We start from the raw sequence: 26,481 nt of genomic DNA, 5'->3' as shown, positions 1-26,481 counted from the left end.
TGATATAAATATAGCTTTACTTTGGAAAGTTGGTGTTCAGCCATGAGGGATTTCAAACCCCACAACCAATACAGCAAACCAGCCAGTATCTACAACAGAAACATTGTAGCGTGTTTATAAAACAGAACAAACTGTATCATATCTAGGCAGAACTGAAAATCTCCCCGGGGGGAGAAGGCCACAGACCTGCTTCATCTCAAAAAGAAATCCCACGCAGGTTTCTGCTGCTTAGAGTCAGCCTTCCCTCCTGAATCTCAGCAGGTTTAAGGAGCTGCCAGGTGCTGAGCTCTCCAACTTTGTCCCAGGCCAGTCCTAGGCCTGGCTTTCGTCAGGAACTGCCCGACAGGAAGGAGTGCTCTGCCTGCCTGACCTCCCTCAACACAGTGAGAGGGGAAAGACGCAAATCTGTTGAAAAGGTGGGGAGCCGAGACCACCAGTGCAGTGGGACCAGCTTTAATATTTTAGCTCTATTAAAATGCTGGTACAGCTCCAGTTAGATGCTCTCAGAAAAGCCCCGGGAGGACTTCTGTCGCCACAGAGATGAAAAATTGCTACACAAAATTCTAAGTCACTCTAGGAAAACAAGGCAGAAAGATTGTCTCAGCCACGGGGTTTGGGCCTGACGCACCTCAGGCTCAGTATTTAAAACAGTTGTCAAACTAGAAGAACACTCACTCAGGAAAAAAAAATATTTGCACCCAAGGGAGGAATTGGTATGGAACAACAAAAAGGAGTATCTAGGAGGGCGGAAGCTTCTTTTTTAAAACACGCACACACACACACACACACACACACACAAACTATCCAACTGAAGTTTACATGGAAACTTACCAAGATCTCACACTTCTAAACTATTTTTAAAAAAACTAAGAGAATTAAAATTAAAAAGGCAGTTTACAAATTCATTACCAAAATAAGGAAAAACTGACTTAAAGTAATAAAACAAAGAAAACGAAGATTGTGGGGAAGCAGCCGGGCCAGGGCCCCACAAGAGCCCCGTGCCTTGGAGGGGGCTTGAGTGCTGCAGGCGACTGGAAAAATGAGTCCCAATTGACACAGGGGTCTTCTAGCGCCGCTCCCTCTTTAGCAGCTGTCTTCATCACCGCTGCAACTTTGAGGCACCAAATGAATCCAGGTACATTCCTTTGCTGGAAGCAGTTTTAAGACAGGTCACACATCTTGTAACAAGGCCAAGGCCTTGCTCAAGGGGAGACATGAATCCCAGGGATTGCATTCAGAAACTAGGATGGGAAGGAGGGCAAGTCAGGAGAATGCTCAGAGGTTCATTTTGGTCCAGCTGACAGATGGACAGCAGTTCGGAGAGGGTCACTGCAGCCCAACTGGCCTAACCTAGGAAGAGAGGCATTTGCTCCCGAAAGGCACCGTCCCCTGGGGATTCACTGCGTTTGCTTCAAAATCCAGTAGGTACTCATCTCTGTCTGAAATCAAGTCCTTTTCAAAGAGGCTTTAAAAAAAATCTAAAGCAAAACATTTAAAAAACCCACATTGTACAAAATTTACACATTTGGGTTGGGGGCGGGGAGGAGAAGCGAGTGCTTCAGTAGCAAAACTGATTAAAATATCCTCTTTCGCTTCAAGTAGGAATCTGCGTAGTGCCCTCCCAGGCCCTGAGAATGCTGGCCAACGTAGCTGCCTTCTGGGCTGGGCTCCGGTGAAGGAAGCAGGTGGGAAAAGGCTCGTTTCTGGCCACCAACTGGAGTCTGCAAAGCCAACCAACAAGAAGAGGAAGAGAGGCAGTGTTAAGGGGCTGACAGCAAGACACAGAAGGCAGTAGGGGGAGCCAAGATCTCTCAAGTTCCTTTACCGCAGTATCTCACCTTTGAGTGGGTGCCATGTGAATGGCCGCTTGGTCCAAGTCCAAGCAGACTCTCTCCTGCGCCCACAGGGGGCATCCCAACAGCCTGGAAGATGAGGCAAGGGTACGGTCAGCATCACATCCCACAGAAAAGATTCTCATGCAAGCTGCTACACGATCAAAGGCAAGTCCTTAAACTTTCAGAGCTGAAGGCAAATCTCTATACCACGTGGAGACAAAACCACCCCAGGAAGGCAGCACTTTCTACTAAGAATCAGGGAACCAAATGTGGGGCCGTTGTTGCTTAGGAGTCCTGCTTGCTTAATACAGCTGCAAAGAAACCCCAAACTCCATTCTCCTAAATGCCGCCTGCAAGTTGCTTTAAAAAATGACTGCAGAGGGTGAAGAACTGGTTGTGTAACTGGAGTAAAATTTTATTTTATTTCCTTCACTGATACCCTGCCTCTCAAGGCAGCTCATATAATTCATTCTCCTCTTGTTCCTTTTATCATCGCAACAACCTTGTGAGGTAGGGCAAGACTGAGAATGTGCAAGTGGCCCAAGGTCACTTAGCAGGCTTCCACATCAGATGGGGATTTGAACCTGGGTCACCCAGATCCTACTCTGACACAAGTTAGGTTAATTTGATTTATACCGTTTGGCCCAAGCAAAGAACTGGCTGATGGGCAGGGCAGATTCTTTGCAAGAATTAACCAGCTAGGATCCAAAGTTTAGACTTGCTCAGCAGGATTTTTGCTCTCTTCGAAAGACACAGCCCCCTTTCCCTATCATAAGCTACTTTGGAAATGTCCTTACGATTCAGAAAGTGGCTAGTGCACACTCCCAAGTGCTACTGCTGCAGCAAAAGTCTTTGCCACAAGCCCAAAGCCCCACCCCCATCGTGGTCATGCACTGTTCAGTGGATCCCAGTCACAGCGTCCAATTCTGGGACTGTCCAGCAATCTTGTCCTTGCTAATCCTATAAACTGAGCTGTAACTCAGCAATTCCATGCTGTGGTCAGTGCTTTCAAAATAACTGTTTCATATCCAACGGTGGTTATAACCGGAACTCTTTTTTGTTAAAGTAACAGTCTCACCATCACCACCGCCTGAAGTTTTGGCTATATTCCCTTTGCAAATCTGCTTAGTACTAGAGAGATCTGAATGGCTGCTGGCTGTCCCGTTTTCACAGAACTGCTGCTGCATCTTTGTTTGAACCAGGCACGCAGAATGGCCCAGTTGAAGCAAGCCTGCTTTGTGCCTCTTTTGTTTCATTTTCAAACAAAATCTGCAGAGACAGACTTGCTGTCATGCTCAGCATTTTCTTCTCTCCTCTCTTTTTCTGTGGCTTAACATCGAGAACGAAGAACAATTTCGGTGAACCTGAGAATGGACTGCCTTGCAACGTTTAGCTGACCCCAATAACTCAACCCCCTCCTGCAATTCATGCCTGAGCAGGCAGGTTGCTGCACCAGGATCCAGGGCCAAAAAGCATGGAGGATGCTACAGACCCAGAGAACCAACTGAGCCAGACTAAGAAAGGAAGCCAATTTGGGATGTTTGCTGAAGGAGAACTAGATGCAGAAGCGGCCCAGAAGCCCCGCCCCCTGAGCAATGCTGACGGCCCTTCTCGAGGCAGACCAGGGACCGCCTGTTCTTGGGAGAGCAGACCTTGGCCCCCCCCCTTACTTTGTTGAGATGGCTCTGCCGGAGTCCAGCTTGAAGGCCACTGGTGAAATAGGAAGTTGGAGATCCAGAATAGAAGGGAGGCAGAGGAGCCCCCAGGCTGTTCCGCTCAAAGCCAGGCGACGACACCTGAAAGAAAAGCAGGATTCCTACCAGCCACTTGCAGTGCTCCCTCCGCCCCAGGAACTTGGAAGTATGCGGCTACACAACAGGCTGTTCCCAGTATGGCGGCCATGGAAGAAGAGCAACTGACAGCTGATTGCTAGTTTAGCACTACAGAATAACTGGAGGACAGAACAGCGCCCTCCCCCATCTCAGTTTAGCACTGGACCGTCCAGCAGCGGCAAACAGCAGAGCACACAAGCAAGGCATGCTGCCAAGCTATGCTCCAGCAGTGGGAGCTAAAAGGCACTGAAGCTGGGGGCCGGCTGTCTCTTTTGGGAGTGCCAGAATGAATGATGCACTGGGGGCCACGCAGCCCTTTGCCAGCCTGCTGCCTCCCCATGGGTGAGAGATCAGGAACGATCCTCCAAGAGACAAGACTCCCTTATCCTCTGGCCCCTTGTCCTTGACACGGAGGAACCAAACTATTCTACTGGCTGAAGCTCTCAGTCGTTTCTATCTGGTGGAGATACCCAGTACAACGGACTCCGACCTCCTGCTTGTTGCGTGCAAAGGCACCTAGGAGGGGGCCTGTCTCTCATCTGGGGACACGTTCGCGATCCCAAATCCTTTCAACAGAAAACAGAACATGGATCCCAGAACCAAAGTTGTACACATTGGGCATAACGATGCCCTCTAAACTGTCCGTGTATCCGGAGCTTCCATGGAAATGCAGGACGAGAAATTTGCACACGTAACTTGAGCACATAACTTCTCCTAAAGATGGCATGGTCTACAGATTACAATTAGTAAGAGAAATGCAAGCAACTCCAGGGCTCTGCTCCTTGGTGTGGGCACACTCTCTCTCTCTCTCTTTTTTTTTAAAGAATTTTTATTGGATGGGTCAAAATACACCAGTCATAATACATAACTTCAATATCCATCACATTATAATAATCCCACCCATTCCCCCCCCTTTTCAGTTGACTTCCAACAGTTTTCCATTCCCCTTATATATACTATTTCCCTATCTCCTATTTTATTAACACCTATTTCTATATTATAATATATAGTATACCATAACCTACTATCTATTATATCATATCCATATACTTAATATAATATAGCACATCTATGTCTACTAATTTTGAAATACATCCCTTATTTAAATTTCCACATTACTATAAAATATACTATATCACTCTTAGCTATACAATATCATAATTCAATCTCTAACTAATATCAAGTAAAGATCTATCTTCCCCTCTTAACAGCTACCCAAAGACCACATTTTACCCTGGTGTGGGCACACTCTCCATCCTATGAAAGCCCCAGCCCCAGAAGATTCTGTAGTACTCACTGGCTGATAGTCAAATGCGCAGCTGTCTCCTGCCAGCCCAGAAGAGGGAAGCACAGAGTCTGGCATGGAAGCCTGTGGAATTCTGGGATTGGAGGCACTGCCGAGCACACCTGCCTTCAGGCTGAATGCTTTGTTGGCTCCGCCTGCAGAGACAAAGGTTGATCATTCGCACCTAAGCCGTGTAATTGGAGAGCTAAGGCAGCAAGTGGGTGGCAAGGGCCATTCCACAGCAGACTAGCCCCAGGAAACAGAGGACCCTCCTCATTCGCTAACTACAGCAAGTTTATAACTGCAGGCAGGAATAGCCCTGCAGGCATGCATTTGGATTTTCTCTGTGCTTTAGCAGTGGGGCTTGGAATGCTGGAGAGCCAGTTGACAAGGGCCCTCTCCTTGCCACTGCCGGCTGACCATTTGCTGTGGCTTCCAGACAGGGAGGACGCCAGGCAGGGCAGCAACGTAATGGAGCACGGGTGCACTATTCGAACAGCAACACCAGCCAGAAGCAGCAATCACTTGCCACCCAACCCAAAATACATTTAGCCACAGGTCTCTGGGAGTTTATTGGGACTTGCTTTGCTGAGGTCTGTTGCCCTAGAAGGCTGAAGTGAGAGCGCGCCCCCATTATGTATGGCTGGTATTATCCAACACACACACACACACACCCGCCCAGTGTTCAAGACTCAGCTCTCTCTCACTTAATGTCTTCAGCAATTCAATTCTTTATGCAGAGCTGCTATTTTTTCCCTACATTTTCAAGCAGGGGAGGAAGATCCTGCTGGCAACTCTGCTCCCGACAGAGTCTGTTCCCTTCTCCCTGCAGGTCCGGAGCCCCGCAGGGGGAGCTGCATGAAGCCTTGGGCCTGAAGCAAAGGGCAAAGGGCTCTTGGCCCCCAGGGCACAGCCCAGGTCCTGCGGCAGGCAACCCGGTGGACCAGGCCAGACATGTTGGATGGATCTTGTCTTGTTTAAATGATTTTGTATTTTGGAATTTTCAATTCATCTCTGAATTGGGTCCCTTAGCTCTAATAAAAAATTGTGGTGCTTCTCAGAGTAAAGTTTAAACAGCAGTCAGCTTAAAGCTGCATCCTAGACAAACTTATCTAACAGCAAGCCCAACCGAATTCTGTGGGTCTTACTTCCAACTAGAGGTGCATGTAGTCAAGGTTGCAAGCATTACACCTGAGCTAGTTAGCCATTTTTCATAGCAAATAGTACACTTGGGACTCTTCCTCAAAGCTACCTTTCAAAACCACCATCCTTGGCAGTAAGAGCGAGTTCTGTACTCCACAATCCTGCCACCTCTTTTTGCTCATTTGTATTTTACTTAGAAAAATACAAATTGAAGTGTTTCAGCACAACACCAAGGGAGGGGGGACAGGGAGGGGAGGGGATGAGAGGGGTGTAGACTAATGTGTGTGATTGTGCTGTGTAACATTTGGTGGTAATTACCCTCCTAAAGAGGATGCAGAACCCATGTCAGGTCTGTGGTTTTTCTAACACACTGTCTGGAGCCACTTTTTGTGCCAAGAACTGATTTTCCCCCTGCCACCGTTTCCTCACCTCCAAGTTTGCTTGTGGGGAGAAGGCTGTGCAGATTTAAGTATGGATTAAGAGGAATCTTGAAGTCCTTTGGCGGTTCTCCTAGCAGAGACACCTGTGGGAGAAGGAATCATGCACACAAATTGCTGGTTTTTAATTGAGGCCAGTGGCACCATTTGAAAGAAAAATCAAGTCCATGTTAGAAGAGAAGCGAAGAGGAGCAGAGGAGAAAGGAGAAGAGAGGGGAGAGGAGAGGAGAGAAGGAAGCATGGCTTTCAGAACAAAACCTCATCTTGCAAATTGGGTCCTGGGTACAAAAAGGCTGAAGACCATCATAGAGGGTTATTAGTGAAATTTTTTAAAACAGTCTTAGCAGCTATAGAAGAACCTGCAAGATAACCCAGACCCTTGTGGGGCATTGATTAAACTACAAAATGGCAGTTCAGCCTGAGCACAGTATCTGTCTTGCTCATCATATGCAGGTGCAAACATAAAATACATTGTATTGTCGAAGGCTTTCACGGCCGGAGAACGATGGTTGTTGGGGGTTTTCCGGGCTGTATTGCCGTGGTCTTGGCATTGGCATTGTAGTTCCTGACGTTTCGCCAGCAGCTGTGGCTGGCATCTTCAGAGGTGTAGCACCTCTGAAGATGCCAGCCACAGCTGCTGGCGAAACGTCAGGAACTACAATGCCAAGACCACGGCAATACAGCCCGGAAAACCCCCAACAACCATAAAATACATTCTTCATGGCAGTTATACTAGTTAAAAGAATACATAGAATTGGTTACTTTTGCATCCACTTGCTCAGTTACACCTGCTCAATTTTGAAACCAGTGTTTGACTCTTCACAGATTAGGACCAATCAGCACTGAGCAATTTGGAAGCAAGAGAGCTTTCAGGCACCAGGTTGCACAACAGCTTACACAACTGCTATGATCAGTTGCAAGGCAAAGATGCTCCAGTTCAAAGAACCTGCAGCCACTGGTTCATGTGTTTCCAAATGCATCTTCACAGTAATAAAGGCAAGAAATTTACACTAAACAAATATTCAGATCTCCACTATGTCAACCACATGTTAATTACTAGAGTCCTCATAACACTGCAGGGACAGCTAGATGACTTACCCCAGATGAGGGAGGCCCGTTATCCGTATGCTTCGGTTTCTGAAGCCCGCTGATTACAGATCCCAAGAGGGAGGTGGTAAGCCCTTGCAGGCCTGGAGGCATCACCTGAGGGGGCTGTGATCCCATTACAGAGTTCTCCCTTTCCATTCCCATTGGGCCCAGAAAGGAAGGCACGGGCATGCTCCCTGAAGGCATGACTGGAGATTTCACAGGCCCTGGAGCGACATCTGCAGGCAAAGAGCCACCTGGAGAGAGAACATCAGGCACCAACCATGACAGCTGCTTCGTAAGACAAAGACAGTCGGGGTGCCCTCGAGCAGTGTTGAGAGAGTGATTTTTATGGAGAGAATTTCTACCCCACCTTTCTATTTAACACAGCATTCGTGGCGGCTTACTGTGGGGAATTAGCAAGTGTTTACATTCAGTCATGAAAGAGTTAAACTGTTGTTTATGTTACTTAGTTAGAAAACTTATTTGCATGTAACCACCTAGCTGTTCTGTTAAGGTAAGGTTTCTCCGCCATAGGAATGGGAGTCTTTATGCTTAATGAAGTAGAAGTGCGATTCTCTACTGGGCAGCCAGTTTATTGGAGGGGCAATTAAGTAGAAATATTTACTCAACTTTTATTGCTCTTTGTTCAGTCTTTTCTTAGTTCTGTTCCAGTCTCTGTTTAGTTCACAAGCTAGTCACAATGTAGCCAGTTTTATTCCAATGTAACCTTTTTATCCTTTTAAGTAGTATTTTTATAGAGCTAAACATTGGGAGCATGTTCTCATTATGTCCAATGTGCAATTCTGCAACTCTGCTACAAACGGAATAAATTCTAAGACTTAAGTTTAAGAACTGAATACAAGAACAACACCCGCCCCCCACAAGAGGAGCCAAACACAACCACCCACAGCCCATAGCACAATTCAGAGCCTCCCACCAACTCTTTCCAGCAGTGCTCTGTATTCAAGATCATGCTCTCGGCACAGCCTTAAGCTCTCCATATAGCAGTTCTGGAATGGATGGCTGGACGACAAACACAGCCCCATCACTCCTCGTCTTTCACAGAGCATATACGGAAGCATACTTGGCATACGTATATGTGCATACTTGCCTGCCCACCTATTCTGTGCATCTGAGAAGACCAGCACTGGCCCTCAAAAGCCTACACTTAGAACACACGCTTGTTAAGTCTTTAAGGTGTCCTAGGGCTCCTGGTCTACTCTTGTTCCACGAGTCTCCTTCCTGCCCTGATGTTCTACAGCTGGCAGAAATCACTGCTGAAGGCCGGTGGTCTCAAAGGGCTACCCACATGCTCCAGAGCCACAACACACTCACCTGAAAGCATCTCGCCCAGCAACTGATTCCCTGCTTGAGAAGCTGGCGTGTTTGGCAACCCCAGAGCCCCGTGCTGCAAGGAGCCCAGCGGAGACTCTCCCAAGATCCCTGGTTTCTGAAAACAAGCGAACGGTTTCAACAACCCAAGCAGAAGGCACAGCTTTGTACTTTAAGAACAGAAGGAAATGGTGAGTGCACAAGCAGTAGCAACTAGCGAGCAAGGCAGGGCCCTAGGGTATGCGATGAATGGACAGCTATGTAAGGCAGGAGGGGCAAAGCAGAAAGGGGATCAACTGCAGTCAGACCCACACAGGGATGTTCTAGAAGGGGGACAGAGAACAAGGCATTACAGCATTCTCAGGGCTTGGGAGAACCTGTGGACGCTGCCTGAACAGATAATGCAATGCCAGCATACCTCCTAGCAGCCCAGGTTCCAATGCAGAAAGCCTGAAGGAGGGTAAAGCTTTACCGCTGTATGAGAGGGGAGAGAAAACCTTTCAAACGCACAGAGTTTAGCAAGCTTAACGGTCACATCAATGCTCCATCTACAGCATGATGCAAGCAGGATTCTACCACACACACTATTCTCTTAAGCTCCAGCCCAAACACTCCCAGTTTTTCTTCTGTTCGGCAGAGGGGGAGGGGAATCTTCTGCAGCAGCATTTGCATTTCACAACTAGCTCTAAAAGCAGCCAAAGCAACCCAAGAAAGTCCTAGCTGCCAAAAGCATGCACATGTTCAAAAGTTCCTCCCATTTGCAGCTCAGCTCCAGATTGGCCTTACCGTCCCAAAGCAAAGTAGCTCAACTCAACCTCTGAATGGGCTTTGCTGCTCTGCTGTAATGTTGAGCTAATGTTTACTTGCAACAGGGAACATTCAAGAGGCTTTAGTTCCCATGCACCCTCTAAGTTCTCAAGCATCTTGGTCCAGATTCCCCCACAGTGAATGGAATAGGAGCTTGGTGAACCACATTCCTAAAATCTAAAGCACTGAGTGCCAAGGACTTAAGCCAAGCAAACTCTTAAAGCACAATCTAGCTGCCCATGCTCAGGGCACCCAAGAGCAAAGGTACAGGGAGACCTTGCTGGGTGGCGGAATTGGTCCCGATCACATTACTGGGCCTGCGTTTCACAAAAGACTGCTAGAAGTGTGTTGTGAAAAGTAGTCCCGTTTATCTTCTTGCGTGCCACCCTGTGCACACCAAATGTTCTTTACCTTTTCCACCATCCGTTCCTTTTGCTAATTGCTGCTATCAACGGGATTGTGTCTGGCAAGAGACACAAACCTGACCCACTTGCTCCGCCCAACAACTGAGCTGCTGCAGAAGCCCTTTTGATGGCACACAAGATTTTGGAAACTGTTGCCTGGAATGGCAAGATTCTCCAGTCCAGCCAAAAGGAGTGGAAGGGGATACGCAGGCATCAGAGCAGGCCAGGGTGCTGAGGCAGAAGTTCCTTATCAACCAGTAGCCGCTCTTTTCCTGAAAACCTGCTCTGCTTAGCCCTGTGTGCTATAAGGTCCTCCCCAGGCCAGCTAGGGATCCTGGTACGTGTTTTGCCATCTTCTGGGCATGGAGCAGGGGTCACTGGGGCAGTCGGGGGGCGGGGGAAGTTGTGAATTTCCTGCATTGTGCAGGGGGGGTTGGACTAGATGACCCTGGAGGTCCCTTCTAACCTTATGATTCTAACCCCACTGTCTGCATTAAACCCATCCCCCAGATTAGGCCTGCAGGATCAAAGATGGGGACATTCCAGATTTAAGGGGCTGTGCTAGTTGGCACATCCTCCCAGCAAGACTCCAGCCTGACAAAAAACTGCATCGCTCCTGCATGGAGCATACGTGCCACACGCACACAAAAAGCAAGCCTGCCACACACGGGCCAGGCCGGTCTCACCACTCACATGGAATACAGCCTGGTTTTCCTTGTTCTGCAGGAGCTGTGTCCAGACCTGGTTTTGCACTAAGAGCAAGTTTCCAAGCAAAGCCTTCTGGAGCAGAAAGCAAAGAGAGACCGGAGAGAGGGTCACTAGAAGCCCAGAGGGGGGAAAAGGAGATGAGGCTGGAGCATAAGAGCCTACAGCAAATTCTTCTGTGAACGCAAAAGTGCCAAAGGCACTGCCAGCACTCGTACTGCACTGCAAACTCCGGAGGCGGAGTGAGCTTCTGCATGGCGGAGGTAGAAGAAGCCACAACGGCCAAAGTTCTCCCTGCTGTTCAGGAATCATACACCGAAAGGCTAAAGAGTCACCAACCATGGCCTCCTGGCTGAAAGAATAAAGAGTTGGGGCACACGTGGGCCACATAAGGGGAATCTGGCTTACATGCAGCTCAAGAGCACCTGCTTTCAGTAGCAATCCCAAGCCCTGTAGTCACATGCAAGTGACAAGTAAATGAAACTCCTGGGGCACATAAGGGACGCGTTGCCTGGCAGAAGGGAGAGGGGACAGAGTGGCCTATACATCTGTGAACCAGAAGCCAGCTCTGGACAGAACACGAGACACACAAAGAAGTATTACCAAATTCTATCTGTTGCTCAGACAGAAGACCTGTTTTACCTGCTGTGCTTGTGTTTGATTCTGGAGTGCTAGCTGAAGAAGAGCTGTGGAGAGCGCTGGGTTGGTCAGGAGAGGCACTGAGGGAGGGGCTCCTAGGATTCCTGAAAGGAAAGCATGTCCAGGAAAGCTTTCACTCATTCCTTCTGTGCAACACACTCTACAGAATGCCGGGACAGCTTATCGATACTGCAGCAAATTAAGCTGGGACCCCGGATTCCCACTGGGAGCAGATAATATAAGCACCTTCCACCTGTGTCAGAATAGCTTGTTCACTTTGGACGCTGCTGACATACCCAAGTCTAATTTCTGAGCCCTCACAGTAAGTGGCACTAGACATTGAACGCAAGCAAAATGGGGAATTGGCATCGTTCTGCTCTGCTAGAGGGAGAACTCTGGGCAAAGCAGGAAAGTGTGCATGTTGCTCTATGCCAGCAGATGGAGTCAGCTGTTTTGCATCCATAGCACATCATCTGGGAAGAATTCAACCTTCCTCACAAGAGAATATATGACACGTAACAGGGCACAGTGCTCCCCTCTGCCCAAACTGCAGAAGGCCCCACCCAGACATCCACCTAGCACCTGCATCAATTTCTTTCAGACACCAAGAAAACCGTTTTGGTGACTAAAACCTACTATTTGTGGATGATTGCTGGAAATCTGTGTAGCACTGCTGTTTTCTGAATTTTATTTTTTCCCCCCACTAGGTTTTCATCATTTTGATTTTTAATTTTTGTAAGTCATCCTGAACTTTCAAGGATGGAAAGGCCAGGCAAAAACCTTTTCGATTAGAAATAATCTGTGCTAAACACTAGCCACTCTTTTGGAAGGTCAAAGGGTGACCTGGAGCATCAGCTCTAACTAACTAACTAGAGGAGCTTTGACTTCACCAAGATGTTCCTAAGTAGAGAATAAAGCCCCCATCTAGTTTAACCCAAAGCCAGCATCTCATAATAAGATCACTTAATTCATACCTACCTTGCTTTCCTCCAATGGCTCCATGAAGAAGAGGGTTGAGTAAGAGCTGGATGGATGTTGAATTCCCCAAGCTGTTCAAAATCTGAAGAAGATTGGGCTCAGGAAGAAGCCCTTTCCCCCGGTTAAGTGCCTTTAAAAGCAAGAGCAGCAAAGCAGTGAAAGGGCACCTATGCTTGCATTATACCTGGCCGCTGCACATTCTTATCAAAGTCATGCAGGAAGGAGGTGCACGTGAGTGTGCAGTCAAAGCTTTAACTCTGCACCACATTTTGCACACTGCACAGAACTTGCAGCAACAGAGTGGCTTGACAGATCTCCCACCAATCTGACTGCTGCGGAGCGACGTGGAGCTTCTGTATACTGTATTTTGTTTTGACTCATGTGGCACCTTGCTCCACCACTTTATGACTGGATGGGCTGAAAATCATACGCATATGAGTGCATTGGCACCAAAACAATTCCTTCTCTCCGAGATGCCACAAGATCAGTGCTACAACAGACTAACACGGCAATCCCTCTGCAATCCATTACCACAAAGGGGTTCCCACGGCCTTTGCAGAATGTGGCACTTGCCCATACAGCTAGTGAGAAAAGCTTAGGAGCACACAAACACAGATTCAAAGAAAGGGGGCACAGTGCTGGCGCTCTGAGTCACAACAGTTTGGGGGTGCTGAGCTGGAGGAGTCTATTTCATATGAGGCACAAAGAGGGACATCCTTTCAAGCTGGTGCTTACCGTTGCCTGGGCAGCTATCAGAGCAGCAAGCATGCTTCGCCCAGGAGGGCCAGGAGCGCAGAAGGAGACTCGGATGTGGTTCCCAGCAAGTGGCATGCCATTGGTGACCTGCTGAACCACTGCCGCAATCTCTGCTGACTCATATTCCAGGACAACAAAGCCCTTCAGCTGCCCATCTTGACCGCAGGCCAGCTAAGAGAAAGGTAGAGAGGTGGATGCTTAGTGCACGAGGAAGGAAGAAGCAACCACTAACTTCCAGCTAGATTCAGTATGGAAAGGAGACTGGCTCTAGGCTATCCTATGCACAAGCAAGTGGCTCTTACTGACCTGATGGGGTATCACAATAAACGTGCCCAGGATCAGGTTGTTAGCCAGAAGATGGCTGCATTTGAGATCCACACCGAGAGAGGCTTGGAGAAGAGACAGGGCAAGGTCACTGCCCCAAATGTCTTGCCATGCATCTGGCAGCCCGGCTGCCGCTCTCTTTGGCCACAGAATTGGCAAACAGGCCCAGCTGCTGACTCCCCCCCCCCCCCGCCCCCGAGCCTCTCCCTCAATTCAGCACCTCTGCAGCAAGACCACATGACACTGCCAAAACGCTACAGGACTATGAAGATAGAGAAGTGCTGCCATCACCGCCAAGGAGACGCAAGCAGGTCACTGCCCCTCTTTAGACAAGAATCACATCCTATTTGCACGGAAGCGCAACCGTGTACACAGCAGAGCCACAGAACTGTCCCCCGCCCCAAATGAGTATTTGCCCAAACACGGGTGCAACAAATAGCCGAGGTGCCAGCAGTGTCATTTCTGTTCACATTTACCACCCAGTGATTACCCAACTTCTTGGAGGAGGAAAATGCGTTGGTCGGAGAGAGGATGCTGCTGTTTGTGTGCCTAGAACAGCTTGTGTTGAACAGACCAACAAAAAACACCCAGCTCTCTTAAGGATACTTCATGCTTACGTTTGAAGAGAACTCCCAAATGATCGAATTGGCAGGTCTCAAATACCTGGGATGTGAATTTCAGTCTCCACATTCTACAGATTTCCCAGCCCGTCAAGCAACATCCCTTTTGCCCCTCCAATGGCAAACTCTCCACCCAAAAAAGCTACTATGTCGCATCAGGAGCACAACCTAGATAACATTCCAAACACAGATGATCTCAAAAGCAACCTTTTGTTAATTTACGTCTAGCAAGCAATCTGCTAGTTTTCTTTCAGTTACAGGAGGCTTCAAGCGCTTTGGTCCAACTGCAAGCTTCTAAGCTCCCTTTCTGAACAAGGCATTTGGATGGACTATTCACAGGAATAATCTGGAGGGCACAGCTCAACTACAGCTTGCCTGCAACTCAAGAAGGGATGGCAACCTGACTTTGGGCTACTTCACAAGCATCTCGGGAAAGGCGTCCTGAAGCAGGTGCCATCTCGTTGGGAGTTCCTCCTGGGCAGCCGCAATGAGCCCATGGACACTTACCTGGCAGAACACCGGAGGGCAAATGGTTGAGAAGGCCCGCCTCAGCTCTTCAACATCATTGTAATTGTGGGGCAGTTTGTCTACACATAAGCACTTGGAATGAATAAGGTCCAGGGTCAACTGGTTGACGTCTGTCCAGTGAACATAGAGAGTCCGTGTCCCCAGCTGTTTGCCCAGCAGGTCAGATTTGGCCCTGGCTGCCGAATCTTTTTTCATGTACTCCACAAAGCCATAACCTTTGGAGTGTCCTGTTTTCTCACTGTACACCAGGAAGCAGCGCTCCAGATTCCCAAAGGGCCGAACCAGGTCCTCAAACTGCTGCTGGGTGTAAAGCTGGGGGAGGTTGGCGATGCACAGGAGGGCGTCTGTCGGCTGCAACTGCACAGTGATCTCCTTGTCTCGCAGCTTGCTCAGGTGGAATTTCTTAATGGCCGACTCTGCCTGCTCCCCATTCAGCAAGGTGACGAAAGCTACAAGAGAGGAGGAAAGCAGAGGCTAGTGGCAAGAATTTTTAGTTGTCATTTTTATGTTGTGTGTTTTATTGTATGCATGTTTTAACTTAGTTTTAACTGTATTCTAATGGTGTGTTCTTGTTTGGTTTTAACAGTTTTTAAGATCTATTTATAACAGTCATGTTTTTAAATCTATTAGCTGCCTTGATGGCCCTGATGACGGAAGAACGGCAGGTTATTAATTCTGAGGAAGGCAGCATCAGGCTCTTCTCATCAGGATCAGAGTCTGGGCCTGCCAGTGCCTTCCAGCAGCCCTTCTGCCAAGCCCCAGCCATAGATGAACTATGGTAATACAGAGGAGGGGGGTTCTGTTACACCCTGGCCCCTCTTTCTCAAGCCCTCCTGCACTGACATTTTGAAAGTGGTCTGTCCTTTTCTGCCTACCCCTCTCTGGGCGGAGGGGCCCTGCACCCCCTCAATGCCCTCTCTTCAAGGGCAGGCCCAAGACAAGGAAATCTGGGCCGATGGCCTCCCTGCCTGAGACCTCTCATCTCCTGCCCCAACCTCCTCGGAGGTTTTAAGAGGTTGCTCCGCCTGCCTGCCCAGGCCCCAGTTGCTGCCAGCCTCCTCCTCTGGCTTGTCCCCAGGTGCAGTCTGCTGCCTCAGCCCTGCCTTCTTCCTGAGTCACGAGCCAGGACTGCAAGGCTCCCAGGCTGCTGCTGGGGCACCTCTGGGCATGGCCTGGCCCTTACTCCTTTCCCCACAGCCCCTGCAGTGCCTGGGCAAGGCTGCCCCCTGCCAGAGGCCCCCCTGGAGTAGATGAGTACAGGGGTGGAGCTGCCACCCCCAGACAGAAAGAAAGAGACAGAAAGCCCATATCACACATCCAAGGCAAAGTTTGCAGCCCTCCATACAGATTTCAAACAGGGCAACTCTACACAACAGAGGAAGTGCTACGCTGGTTCAGACAGAAGGTCCATCTGGCCCAGGAGTCTTCTAACTGGTGGCCAGACCTTCAGATCCTAATTTTCCTAACCATTATCACTAGCTTCATCAAATATACCCAGTATGCACAAGACCCCACCCCACCTCAACACACACACAGGAAATACCAAAACACTCCAAGGCAAACAAGCATGACAAGAGTGGGAAATAAGGAAAAAGACCCTGAACCATGTACACTACCCGCTCTGCACTGAAAGATCTTTCACTCATGCTATAGGGGAGCTGATTTCTGTGTCTGGGGAATTGTCAGATTGTGTACCTCATTGAAACCGTTCCTTTCCCCTCCATTTTATGCCCACAATAATCGTGTGAAGTAGGTTAGGCTGAGAGTGTGTGACTGGCCCAAGGTCAGCCAGCAAGCTTCCATGGCAGAGTGGGGATTCGAACATGGGTCTCCCAGATCCTAATCCAACACTCTAACCACTACACCACGCTGGCTCTATAAGCAAAGCCCACTCACCACACAGTGCCAAGGAGAACTGCCATGCGTTTACTCACCAGTTCCCTTGTATTTGTCCACAAAACAGTACTTAAGTTCGTAGTCACTCAGCAGATCATGAACTTCCTGTGTAAAGTCAAAAAGGGTGGAGGAAGCTAGTTAAACTTGAATGGCAGATGTAGCAGACCCGCCCCCCCCTCCACACACCACTCCAGTCACACAGATGTTGCCGCCTGTCACTATGATCTAGGAGCTGTCACTCTTGGACCCCATCAAACCCCACTACTGAACTCTGGGAGCTATGAATGTCATTCGATAGATCGGGGCTGACTCACCTGCACCTGGGCAGCAGTCCCAACACTGCCTAGTTCTGGAACTCTTACCAACTTATTTCACTTACAGGCTTCAGCAAAGAGATCCACGGAGCAGACTACCCAATGCTTTGCCCCTGAACTAGCTGAAGAACGCCCTCTTGCCGAAAGAGACCCCAATGTTCAGGGTGTCTGTATTCAGATGAAGGCCAGCTACTGGCAGGCCTCCTCTACCTAAGGCCATAAGATCCCCATCAGACACACAAGCAGATCGAGATGGGTAGCCATGTTAGTCTGTCTGTAGCAGTGAAAAAGAGCGAGAGTCCAATAGCACCTATAAGACTAACAAAATTAGTGGAAGAGTATGAGCTTTCGTGAGCCATAGCTCACTTGGATTCTCATTCTAGCTGTATCTGAAGAAGTGAGCTGTGGCTCACAAAAGCTCCTACCCCACCATACATTTTGTTAGTCTTATAGGTGCTACTGCACTCTTGCTCTTTTCCACTGCTACAAGCAGATCTATTTGGTAATCTGGCCTTTCTCATGTAGAGTTCTCTGCTCTCGCTATAAAGCAGCTAGCCCTGTCCCAAGCATGACAGTAGCACAACAGGTGCAGCCAGTGAGAGAAGGGAGGTTTTTGTACAGGTTGGGGATGAATACAGAAAAAAATGCTCCCCCTTCACCTACCACAAGGGGGAACCCAAAACACAGCCAGAAGGTTCTGTAGGGTTAGGTTAAGGGTGTAGGTGTGGAGCAAGTTCCCCGGGCAAGCTAGGGTTACGGGGCCAGAGCCCAGGGGCAGTTTCTGCTCTTGCCCCCTTCAACCGACAATATCCTGGTCCTTCAAACCCTGGGGCACAGAAATTCAACTGTATGGGTAAGCACCCCATAGGGCAGGGATGAGAGCACCCTGCTACACTGGCATTATGGGGCATATTCCCTATAAATCCCAATTCTCAAGCTCGTCACTTCAAAGATGAAGGACCAGTAGCCTGCCCTTTCAGACCCGGAAATTGGGACATGCAGCTCTACAGGGAAGATTCCCTGCAGGGCTAGATGAAAGCCAACAACGGAACCAGCTCAATACAGGCTGCAATGGTTCGTTGTGTGCCATCATGTTACTGTACCTAACAGTCAAGTAGGAGGCTCCTGCCAATCACGAAAGCAGTAAAACCAGCCCACCCCCAGATCAAGCAGGGCTCTGTATCTGTGTGTGTGTGTGGGGGGGTGCTCCCTGGATATGTGGGAAAAGATTAGTTTGTAGATTTTGAAAAAAAGAGAAACCCCCAAACAGCCTGAGGACTGCGTACGGTCCAAGAGAAAGAGAACATTAACCGCAGCTGAGAATTAGTTAAAGGAGAAAGAAATGAGGAGCCCCTGCATGTCTAGAGAATCCCGGAGGAGTTGGGGAAAGTCTAAGTTACCAGCCTCACCTCCAGCTGACCTAGTGCCTACACAGGGTGGGGTTAAATGCTTAAAATTTTCAGGACTATTGTGGATAGCTGAAGTCCAGCAGTGCTGGTTAACTGCAGAGAGATCAGTTCTCAATTTCTTGTTAATGCTACTTTCCAGAAACTTTATTGTCCATCAACAAGAGATTCTTTCTTGAGTATACAGATATGAAACTCTTCAACTAACTGTTACAGTCAGATAGCACCAGGTGCATTTTTGCAGTCAAGCCATCACAAGCCAGCCAAGGTCTGTTAACCTCGACTATGGACTTGTCTGTGAAAACTTTATTACAAAGCAGGACGCTTCCCCCAAGTATTTTGGACTCTGGACACCAGTGGATGCTAACTTAAGGGCGTGTCAGTGGCTCACTCGGCGCATGCGGTGATGCAATTCCAGTGCGTAGATCAGAAAGCAGCAGCAGGCAGAGAAAGAAGGGCCTCATTATTTGGGTTTTGTTTTTGTTTTTTCTGGCCTGCAGAAAATTGTATTTTTCCATTAATGGTTTCTTGAAGGTCACAATACCTTTCATCTCAGTCAGGGAGGTAATTTATAGTTTAAGTTATCCAGCTGTCCCAGGAAGATCCCTATTTCAGATTTTTAAAAGCCAAATTTGCCCAAAGTCACAAATTGGGAAGCCAACTGGCTCCACACTCTGGTCGGGAAGACAAGAGTTTCAAAAGTTATCTCTCATAAGAGGATGGAGCAAGATCTGTTTTGAAATATGCCTCCCCAAACACAACATTTGATCTTGTCCAGTGTAAGCCTAGGGATCGTTATTTATGCTCTTTAAAAGACATGGGTTATCAACTCAATGCATTTCTGGAAACTCGCCAGCTGCTAAAGAATCACAATCGACAGAGCTCAGGAGTCAAGTGATCCCACCCAAACAATGAGGGCAGATCACAGGGTCAAGCTTTTACCTGGCGGGCTGTTGGTCCACTGTTAGGCAACAATACATATGTATACAGTGAGGATTTCCTACAACGTTCCACTGTCTTTTCTGATCAGGCAACCAACCCCACTACAGAGCACAGACTCAACAAAACCACTGTAATAAATATCTCATGTTCATGTTTTCTCCAGAACATCCCATACAATCCCTTTATGCACAATAACATAAGAGGAGCCATGCTGGATCACACCAAAGGCCCCTCCAGTCCAGCATTCTATTCACACAGTGGCTGACCATCTACCTCGCAAGATGACCGCAAAGCATCCTCCTGCCTGCGCTCCCCAGCAACTGAAAGAGGCACGTGGCCTCTGGTACTGGAGGGAGTAGAAATCCACCATGAACAGCAGCCATTGAGAGCCCCGCCCTCCATGAATTAGTCCACTCCCCTTTTCAAGCCTTCCAACTTGGCAGCCATCACCACGTCCTGTGGCAGCTGTGTGAATAGGCTACGTGCTGTGTGAATAGGCATTTCCTTTTGTCTGACCTGAATCCCCCATCTCTTCGCTTCAGTGGATGACCCTGGATTCTAGTATTATGAGAGAAGGGGAAAGCTTCTCCCTGCCCATTCTCTCCACATCATGCATAATTTCATGAGATTTCATGAAACTGTCCTAAGGAACAGGAGGCTACATCCAAAGGAAAACAAGAAGTCAATTGTTGGAATGAAATTCAAGACTCAAGTTTATGAATCAGAACAAAGGAAGTTCCTCCTATAGGAGGGGGAAAATCTACATGAAGCTAAACCCAAAAGCAATACTTTGCAAAGCCATTATCAGGAAAACACTTCTCAACCACATTTCTGAAAGATCCCTTGCTCTTTTAATCCTCTTTCTTTGTAATGGGAACTCAAATTACGACCTCTCCCCATGCCCTAGGACTGGATAATACCACTCTAACTCAACACCTCAGCTGGCTGCATCTCTATTATGCTTTTCTACCTTTTCCTTCCTATTTGGGTGAATCATGATCAGAACTCCTGACCTTCCATCCCACTTCTTTCCTGGATACAACTACTGAAGCTTGCTCCTACTCCACAGAAGTAGCCTCAGCCAAAATCACCAGCACATAATCTCTTCTAAATGGCTACGAGAGCAAGTCTTGCTCATATTACCTTTCTATCTCCCAGTCCTCTTTCCTGTTGGTTGTCTATCACCCCCCTCCCTGCCCTGCCCCAGTTCAAAATGCAGTTGATTTTCTTTGCTCATGGACTTTGATTGCATTCTATAGATCAAGGATCTCCAACAAGTAGCCCTAGGTAAAGAGAGCAAAATATCTGCTCTATGTTTCCCCCCCTGTTTTTAGAAGCCTGTATTTCATGGGAATTTACTCTGTGTTGTTTAGCTGATAGCTTCATGGCTGGTGCTCTTCCTAGTTAATGTTCTGTTTTTAGGACAGAACAAAACCTGGTAACATGCTGGAAAAGGGGAAATAGCTCAGGATATTGTTCATTACTGAGGTCTCATTAAAGAAAACAGTGGAGACCCCGATACAGGCAGTATACCTGCACAATTCAAATTTGTGCTTAGCATTCTCACTGCTTTTAGTGCATTCTTGAAAATGAAATAAAAAATCAGGTCTAGTAACCTCATTGCATCAGGTATAGCAAGATAAGGTCCAAATCTAAGCTTTAAACTGGTATTTATTAATTCCTTCAAAAACTATTAAATTAAACTACTCTTGGTCCAGATCATATCTACTTGGGCTCCATTTTTCCACCAATTTTTCCCAAGAGAAACCCTCTTTGCGACCATTAATTCTCCAACTAGATTAAACAAACAACTGGATTCTTCAGAGGCACTAAAACAGAACAGTGAGCCAGTTCTCAGGTATATTTTGACAAAGCTACACCATCAGGACAGAAAGTAACCAGAACAGACTTTGTAAGAAAGTTAGAGATTTATTGTCATGTTGAGCACATGACACGTTATCAACAACACACCCTGAAAATTAACAGCAGCGTTAGGGCAAGGTGCCCAAAGATGTAGCAAACACCAGGTGGCATAAATAGGTAATACACAGCTGAATTTACAAGATGCCTGAGGGATTAGCTAGCTACCGCATGTGTGCCAACAACCGAAGTAGATAAGCTTTGGAATTCAAATTCAACAGACAGAACTCATGCCTGCAGCCACCCAATGAGTCTACACTTAAACCAGATTGCCCAGCATAGCTCTTTCTATGGATGGTGGTACATGATTGGCCTGTGGCTGCATGTCCTTTGAAAGAACCGCATCACCTGCCAGTATGTGATCAGCTTCCACTCCCAAAGGGATGGAGCCAGATTTCCCCTCCCTTTGCAACAGAAAAAAATATCATTAAGCATCAAATCATTACCAGTCCTCTGTTATGAAAACAAAGACTGCTAGCTCCTCAGGGCAGGGACCTATCTTTACTGCTCACGTTACATATACAGGAATCATGCTAAAACAATTTATAACATTTATATCACTGCAACTTTATTTCACAGTTTCCAGAAATGCATTTTTCTCCCCGTCCACAACTTTTCCTACTATGGATTCTACAGCTTCCTGCTCGGCGATCCTGGTCCCCCACTTCAGGGATTTCATAGCACCAAGCCATCCTGACATGGAAGAGGCTCTTCCCCCACTCCATAAAAGCCAGTGTTGATAATGGCTAGAAATGTGAAGCAGACATTGCCCAACACAAACCAATCCTATCAGCTCACTGTCAGTGGACAACAGTGATAGCCACGAGCTTAGAAGGTGGTTAGGCAGGTCCACACAGGACAATCAACGGCTACCAGCCATGGTGAGTAAAGGTGTCCATATACAGAGGCAGCAAACCTCTAAATGCAAGGCATCAGCATCAGGGGATGAGCTTGGTTTCTGTGCCTCTCTTCTGGAGGGCAGCGAGGCAAGATGGCGACCAGCATGCAGCTGCACTTTATCTCTCTGCTAGGATTTTAGAGTTTTAGCGTTGTTGTGCCTTATCTTAATCTATTTTTAACTAGATGACGACTTCAGCTCTGCTAAGAGCAACGTAAATGGCTTCTGTGCCCCATCTGTTGGCCCTCCAGGGCAACTGGTTGGGTGCTGTGTGAAACAGGATGCTGGATTCTATGGGCCACTGGTCTGACCCTGCAGGCCTGCCTTGTTCTTGTCCTCCACGGAAGCATATGCTGGCCATCCTCACAGTGTTGCTGTACAGTGAAAACATGTATGAAGTGATTTAAATATCTGAAACTAACACCAAAGCCCATTGTGGGGGGAAAATACAATGGGCTCTAGAAAGCAGAGGGCTGCGCTGGCATGCCGGGCCTTCCCACTGCCAGCATGGCCTGATCGGGGCTGTGGAGGGCTGTACTGGCGTGCTGGGCCTTCCTGCTGCTGGCATAGCCCGATTGGGGCCGCGGAGGGCCATGCTGGTATTTCAGACCTTTCCGGGCCTCCAGAAACCCCGAGGAGGTGGCTCCTGACTCACTTCTTATCCCCACGGAGTGTGCTTTTGCAGGGATAAAAAAGTGAGTCATCGGCAACACGGTTTGCCTTTTATGTCTTATGATAAGTCACCTGAATGCTAATGAAAGAGCCTCGTTCAATCAGACCAGAAGTCAGCCTCGTCCAATATCCTGCTGCCAAGAGAGGCCAGCCAAATGGCTTCAGAAAGCTCACAGGCAGAGTGCTGCCTTGAGTGCCTTTGAAGCGTAAAGGTGGGGGACAGGTTCAAAAAACAAACCAACAAAAACGGCAACTGCCGTGGCCACCTCTTAGCCCCAGCATGAGATATGACACATCCGCTGCATCTCAACATGAAGAACCCACTTAGCCTGATCCTTTTAAAAAGACAAGAGTAGAAATCGCCACCAAGCCTTGGGCAGTGAATTCTGTATTACCTATGCATTATAGAGTTTTCTTTGGTTGAGCCTCCCTCTACTGATGTTCAGTCTCACTGAATGGCCTGAACTCCCCCACAGCCTCACGAATATTAGTGAACTAAGTTTCTACCCACTGAGAGCGTGAGCATAAATGTTTTACGACTGTGCATATGCCATTTTTAATGTAAAGTTATTTATTTAAACAAAAGACAGTAAACATAAAAGATAAGAAAAGACACAACAATCTAAAAACCAAACTAACAGTACATATAAACATGTAAAAACAAGAAAAGCAAATAATAAAGAAGATACACAATAGAAAAATAGAAAAAAGAAAACTAATCTATACATTCTGATTTTCTCCGCGATAAATCATTTTCAAAGTCTCACTTATTCTATGTTAAAAAATAAGAGCCTTTTTTCTATTGTTCATAATTCTTAATCCATAAATCCATATATAATCAAATCATTATCTATTTCATGTAAAAGTCTATAAACAGTTTCCATTCAACCAAAAATGTAGATAATGTCCTCTCTCTAATCAGTGAAGTAAGTTTTTCCAGTGACGCAAACTCCAAAACCTTGATCTACCATTCCTCCATTGTAGGCAATATTGGAGTTTACCATTAATGGTCTAACTGACCCCATTTACCAGAGACAGCCACAATCTTCTGGTACCTGTTTCTGTTTTTATGGAAATGTCGGGTGCCTGCCTACTAAACATGTTTGCAAACATGCGCATTTAGTAGCTTTTGTTTCATATCTTACCTTCCCACCCTGTAGAAGGGGTCGCAGAAATGACTTCTGACTACGTCACATGCATGCAAGTGTGTGCACACAGACCTCAAATGCCAGTGTGTTGCTGCCTTACTATGCCGCCCCTCCCCTCAACTGCTGTCCCAGGCAGTCAGCATAGACGGATCACTCCTATAATGCCATTAATAAGAGCCACAGTATTCAAAAATATGCCTTTGCCAGTGTGTAATGCTGTGCTGAGTGAAGAAATAGCTTTCATCTACCTTCTACTTCACTGAATGACCCCAACTCAAAGTACATGAACTGCTATAAGTAGTATTAGATTCTAAGTAGAAACGGCAGATCTGCTACTCATATATACAGTAGCACAATCTGTATATTTTATCCCATTCTTCCCCAAGGAGAAGAATTTCCCCCACTGCATCTTCACAACAACCTTTTGAGGTAAGTTAAGCTGATACGACTGGCCCAAGCAATGGCTGTTGTGAACGGGCACTACCCCTTTATGTGAGGCTTGCAAGCCAAGGGACTCGACACAGGGGCTCAGAGCCCGATTTAATCTAGGCAGAATTGAGTTACGAGTCCTGAGTTTGCACTAGCACAATACCCAAAAGGGCTATGGGATCTCAGTGTGGGATCTCAGATCTGGGATCTGTCACAGGCTTCCTGCTACCTTTTCTACAGCAGAACTGGATGTACCTGCTATTTACAAGCTTTTGTTTCCTTTCTACAGGTGCACATGCACCCAAACACAGCCATACTCCACCCACTTGACAATGTAGCCTCTAGGCTCAGGAAATCTGATCATTAAGTCTTTCACACCAACTGCCAGAATGGCACGACAGTTAAGACACTCTGCTTGTTGGGTGACTTTGGGCCACTCCCTCAGCCTTGCAGCACCATTGGAAGGATCAAACGGGGAAGGAATAAAAACAGACTGGTTAGAAAGATTGATGGAACACAACTTTTTGCCAGGCTTCATCGGCAACAATCTTCAGAGGGAAACAACACAATGACTTGTGCAGAAAGCTAATTGTACACATACAACCGTGTGTGAACTTCAGAGTTCCTCTGAACTCTTCTTCATACTGGCACCAACCCCAAACCCAGCACAGACCAAGAAGCGACAGCTCCTTGCCTGGCATTTTTTCTAAGGGAGCCAGTCAGCCACCACCTGAGAGCAAATGTTGGCAAGAAACAGCAGCCACAGAGCCATCCGCAATCCCCCATGGTGTTCTCTTTGTCACTAGGTTGGAAACTTATTTTAAAGTTACCCACATGCAGTGGGTAACATGCAGTTCCTGGATTTACATTTAATGCTGTAAATTTAATGCTGGGCTTTCATTTGTGGCTTTTAATCTTTTTAAAAAAAATTACTTTGTAAGGCCCCTCAGGCAGATTTCCCGGAGAGGCGGCATAGCACTTCTAGGCAAGTCGCTCACAGTGACCTAACATAAAATCAATGGGATTGGACCAGAGTAACTTTTTAAATTAAAAGTTGCATATAATTAAAAAACAAACCTAAGAAAACTACAATTACACTTATACTAATAAAAACAAAATCAACTAATCAAAATACGTAATACAGGGAAAGAAAACAACCTAAACTAAAAGGTTTAGGATTTTCCCAAAACAAATATTCATATTGTGTCAAATCTACCCTCTCTCTAAGGAATGATTAACAGTTCTCTTTTTTTCTAATGGCAAAATCCCTTAATCCGGAAATCTGGATTTCTGGAGACACTTTTCTTAGGATTGTGCTGTTGGCCTTACAGGTACCACTAGACAGGTATGTTATTTTGCCCTGAGAGGCCAGCAGCACAATCCTAAAAAGAGTTACTCCAGCCTAAAGCGCACTGAAGTCAATGGGATTGGACTGTGGTAACTTTTTTTAGGATTGCGCTGTTGGCCTTACAGGTGCCACTAGACAGGTGTGTTATTTTGCCCCGAGAGACCAGCTGTGCAATCCTCAGAAAAGTTACTCAAGTCTAAGCCCACTGAAGCCAACGGGATTGGACTAGAGTAACTTTTCTTAGGATTACACTGTTGGCCTTTCAGATACTGCTAGAGGAGTGCATCATTTTGCCCTGAGGGACTAGCAGCGCAATCCTAAAAAGAGTTACTCCAGTCTGAGCCCACTGAAGTCAACGGGATTGGACTGGAACAACTTTTCTTAGGATTGCGCTGCTGGCCTTTCAGGCGTCACCAGACTAATGCGTGACTTCGCCCTGAGAGACCAGCAGAGCAAGCCTGAGGGCGCGTTCCTATGCAACGGGCCCAAGCAGGCTTTATAGAATAGGCTGGGGTGGTTTCTTCCCCATTAGTTTTCTAGTCGAGCCCAGTCCCCTCGAGGAGGGCCTCGCCTGCCCCGTCGCGCCTCACCTGGTTGGCGATGTCGGCAGGCAGCCCGCGGATGAGCACTTTGCGCCGGTTGCGGAACTGCCGCGCGCTCCTCTCCAGGCGGCCGCGGACCTCGGCCGGCTCCAGGGGCGGCAGCTCCTCTTCGGGGGCGTGGGCCGGGCCGGGCTCCGGGCCGGGCAGGGGGCCGGCGGCCGCCCCCGCACAGCGCTCCGCCGCCATCTTAGA

General features: G+C 47.6%; 1 protein-coding gene across 2 annotated transcripts; it reads right to left on the bottom strand.

Annotated features, from left to right (window-relative positions):
* On the bottom strand, positions 1 to 26,481 carry RAVER1 (ribonucleoprotein, PTB binding 1). 2 transcript variants are annotated; one of them, XM_055003473.1, is made up of 14 exons: positions 26,278 to 26,481; positions 16,649 to 16,715; positions 14,694 to 15,163; positions 13,222 to 13,413; positions 12,487 to 12,616; positions 11,512 to 11,612; positions 10,858 to 10,944; positions 8,957 to 9,071; positions 7,631 to 7,875; positions 6,525 to 6,618; positions 4,965 to 5,107; positions 3,506 to 3,631; positions 1,839 to 1,922; positions 1 to 1,721 (listed from the first exon to the last, which is right to left on the bottom strand). In XM_055003473.1, exons 1-14 carry the CDS (start codon positions 26,473 to 26,475, stop codon positions 1,575 to 1,577), a joined length of 2,199 nt encoding a protein of 732 aa, XP_054859448.1. In that variant the 5' UTR covers positions 26,476 to 26,481; the 3' UTR covers positions 1 to 1,574. The 2 variants fall into 2 exon arrangements, with proteins under 2 accessions (XP_054859448.1, XP_054859449.1); XM_055003474.1 differs by lacking the exon at positions 10,858 to 10,944.

This window comes from Eublepharis macularius, chromosome 19 (assembly GCF_028583425.1).
Source record: "Eublepharis macularius isolate TG4126 chromosome 19, MPM_Emac_v1.0, whole genome shotgun sequence".
Lineage (NCBI taxonomy): Eukaryota > Metazoa > Chordata > Lepidosauria > Squamata > Eublepharidae > Eublepharis > Eublepharis macularius.
This window is presented reverse-complemented; position numbering and strand designations above follow the sequence as displayed.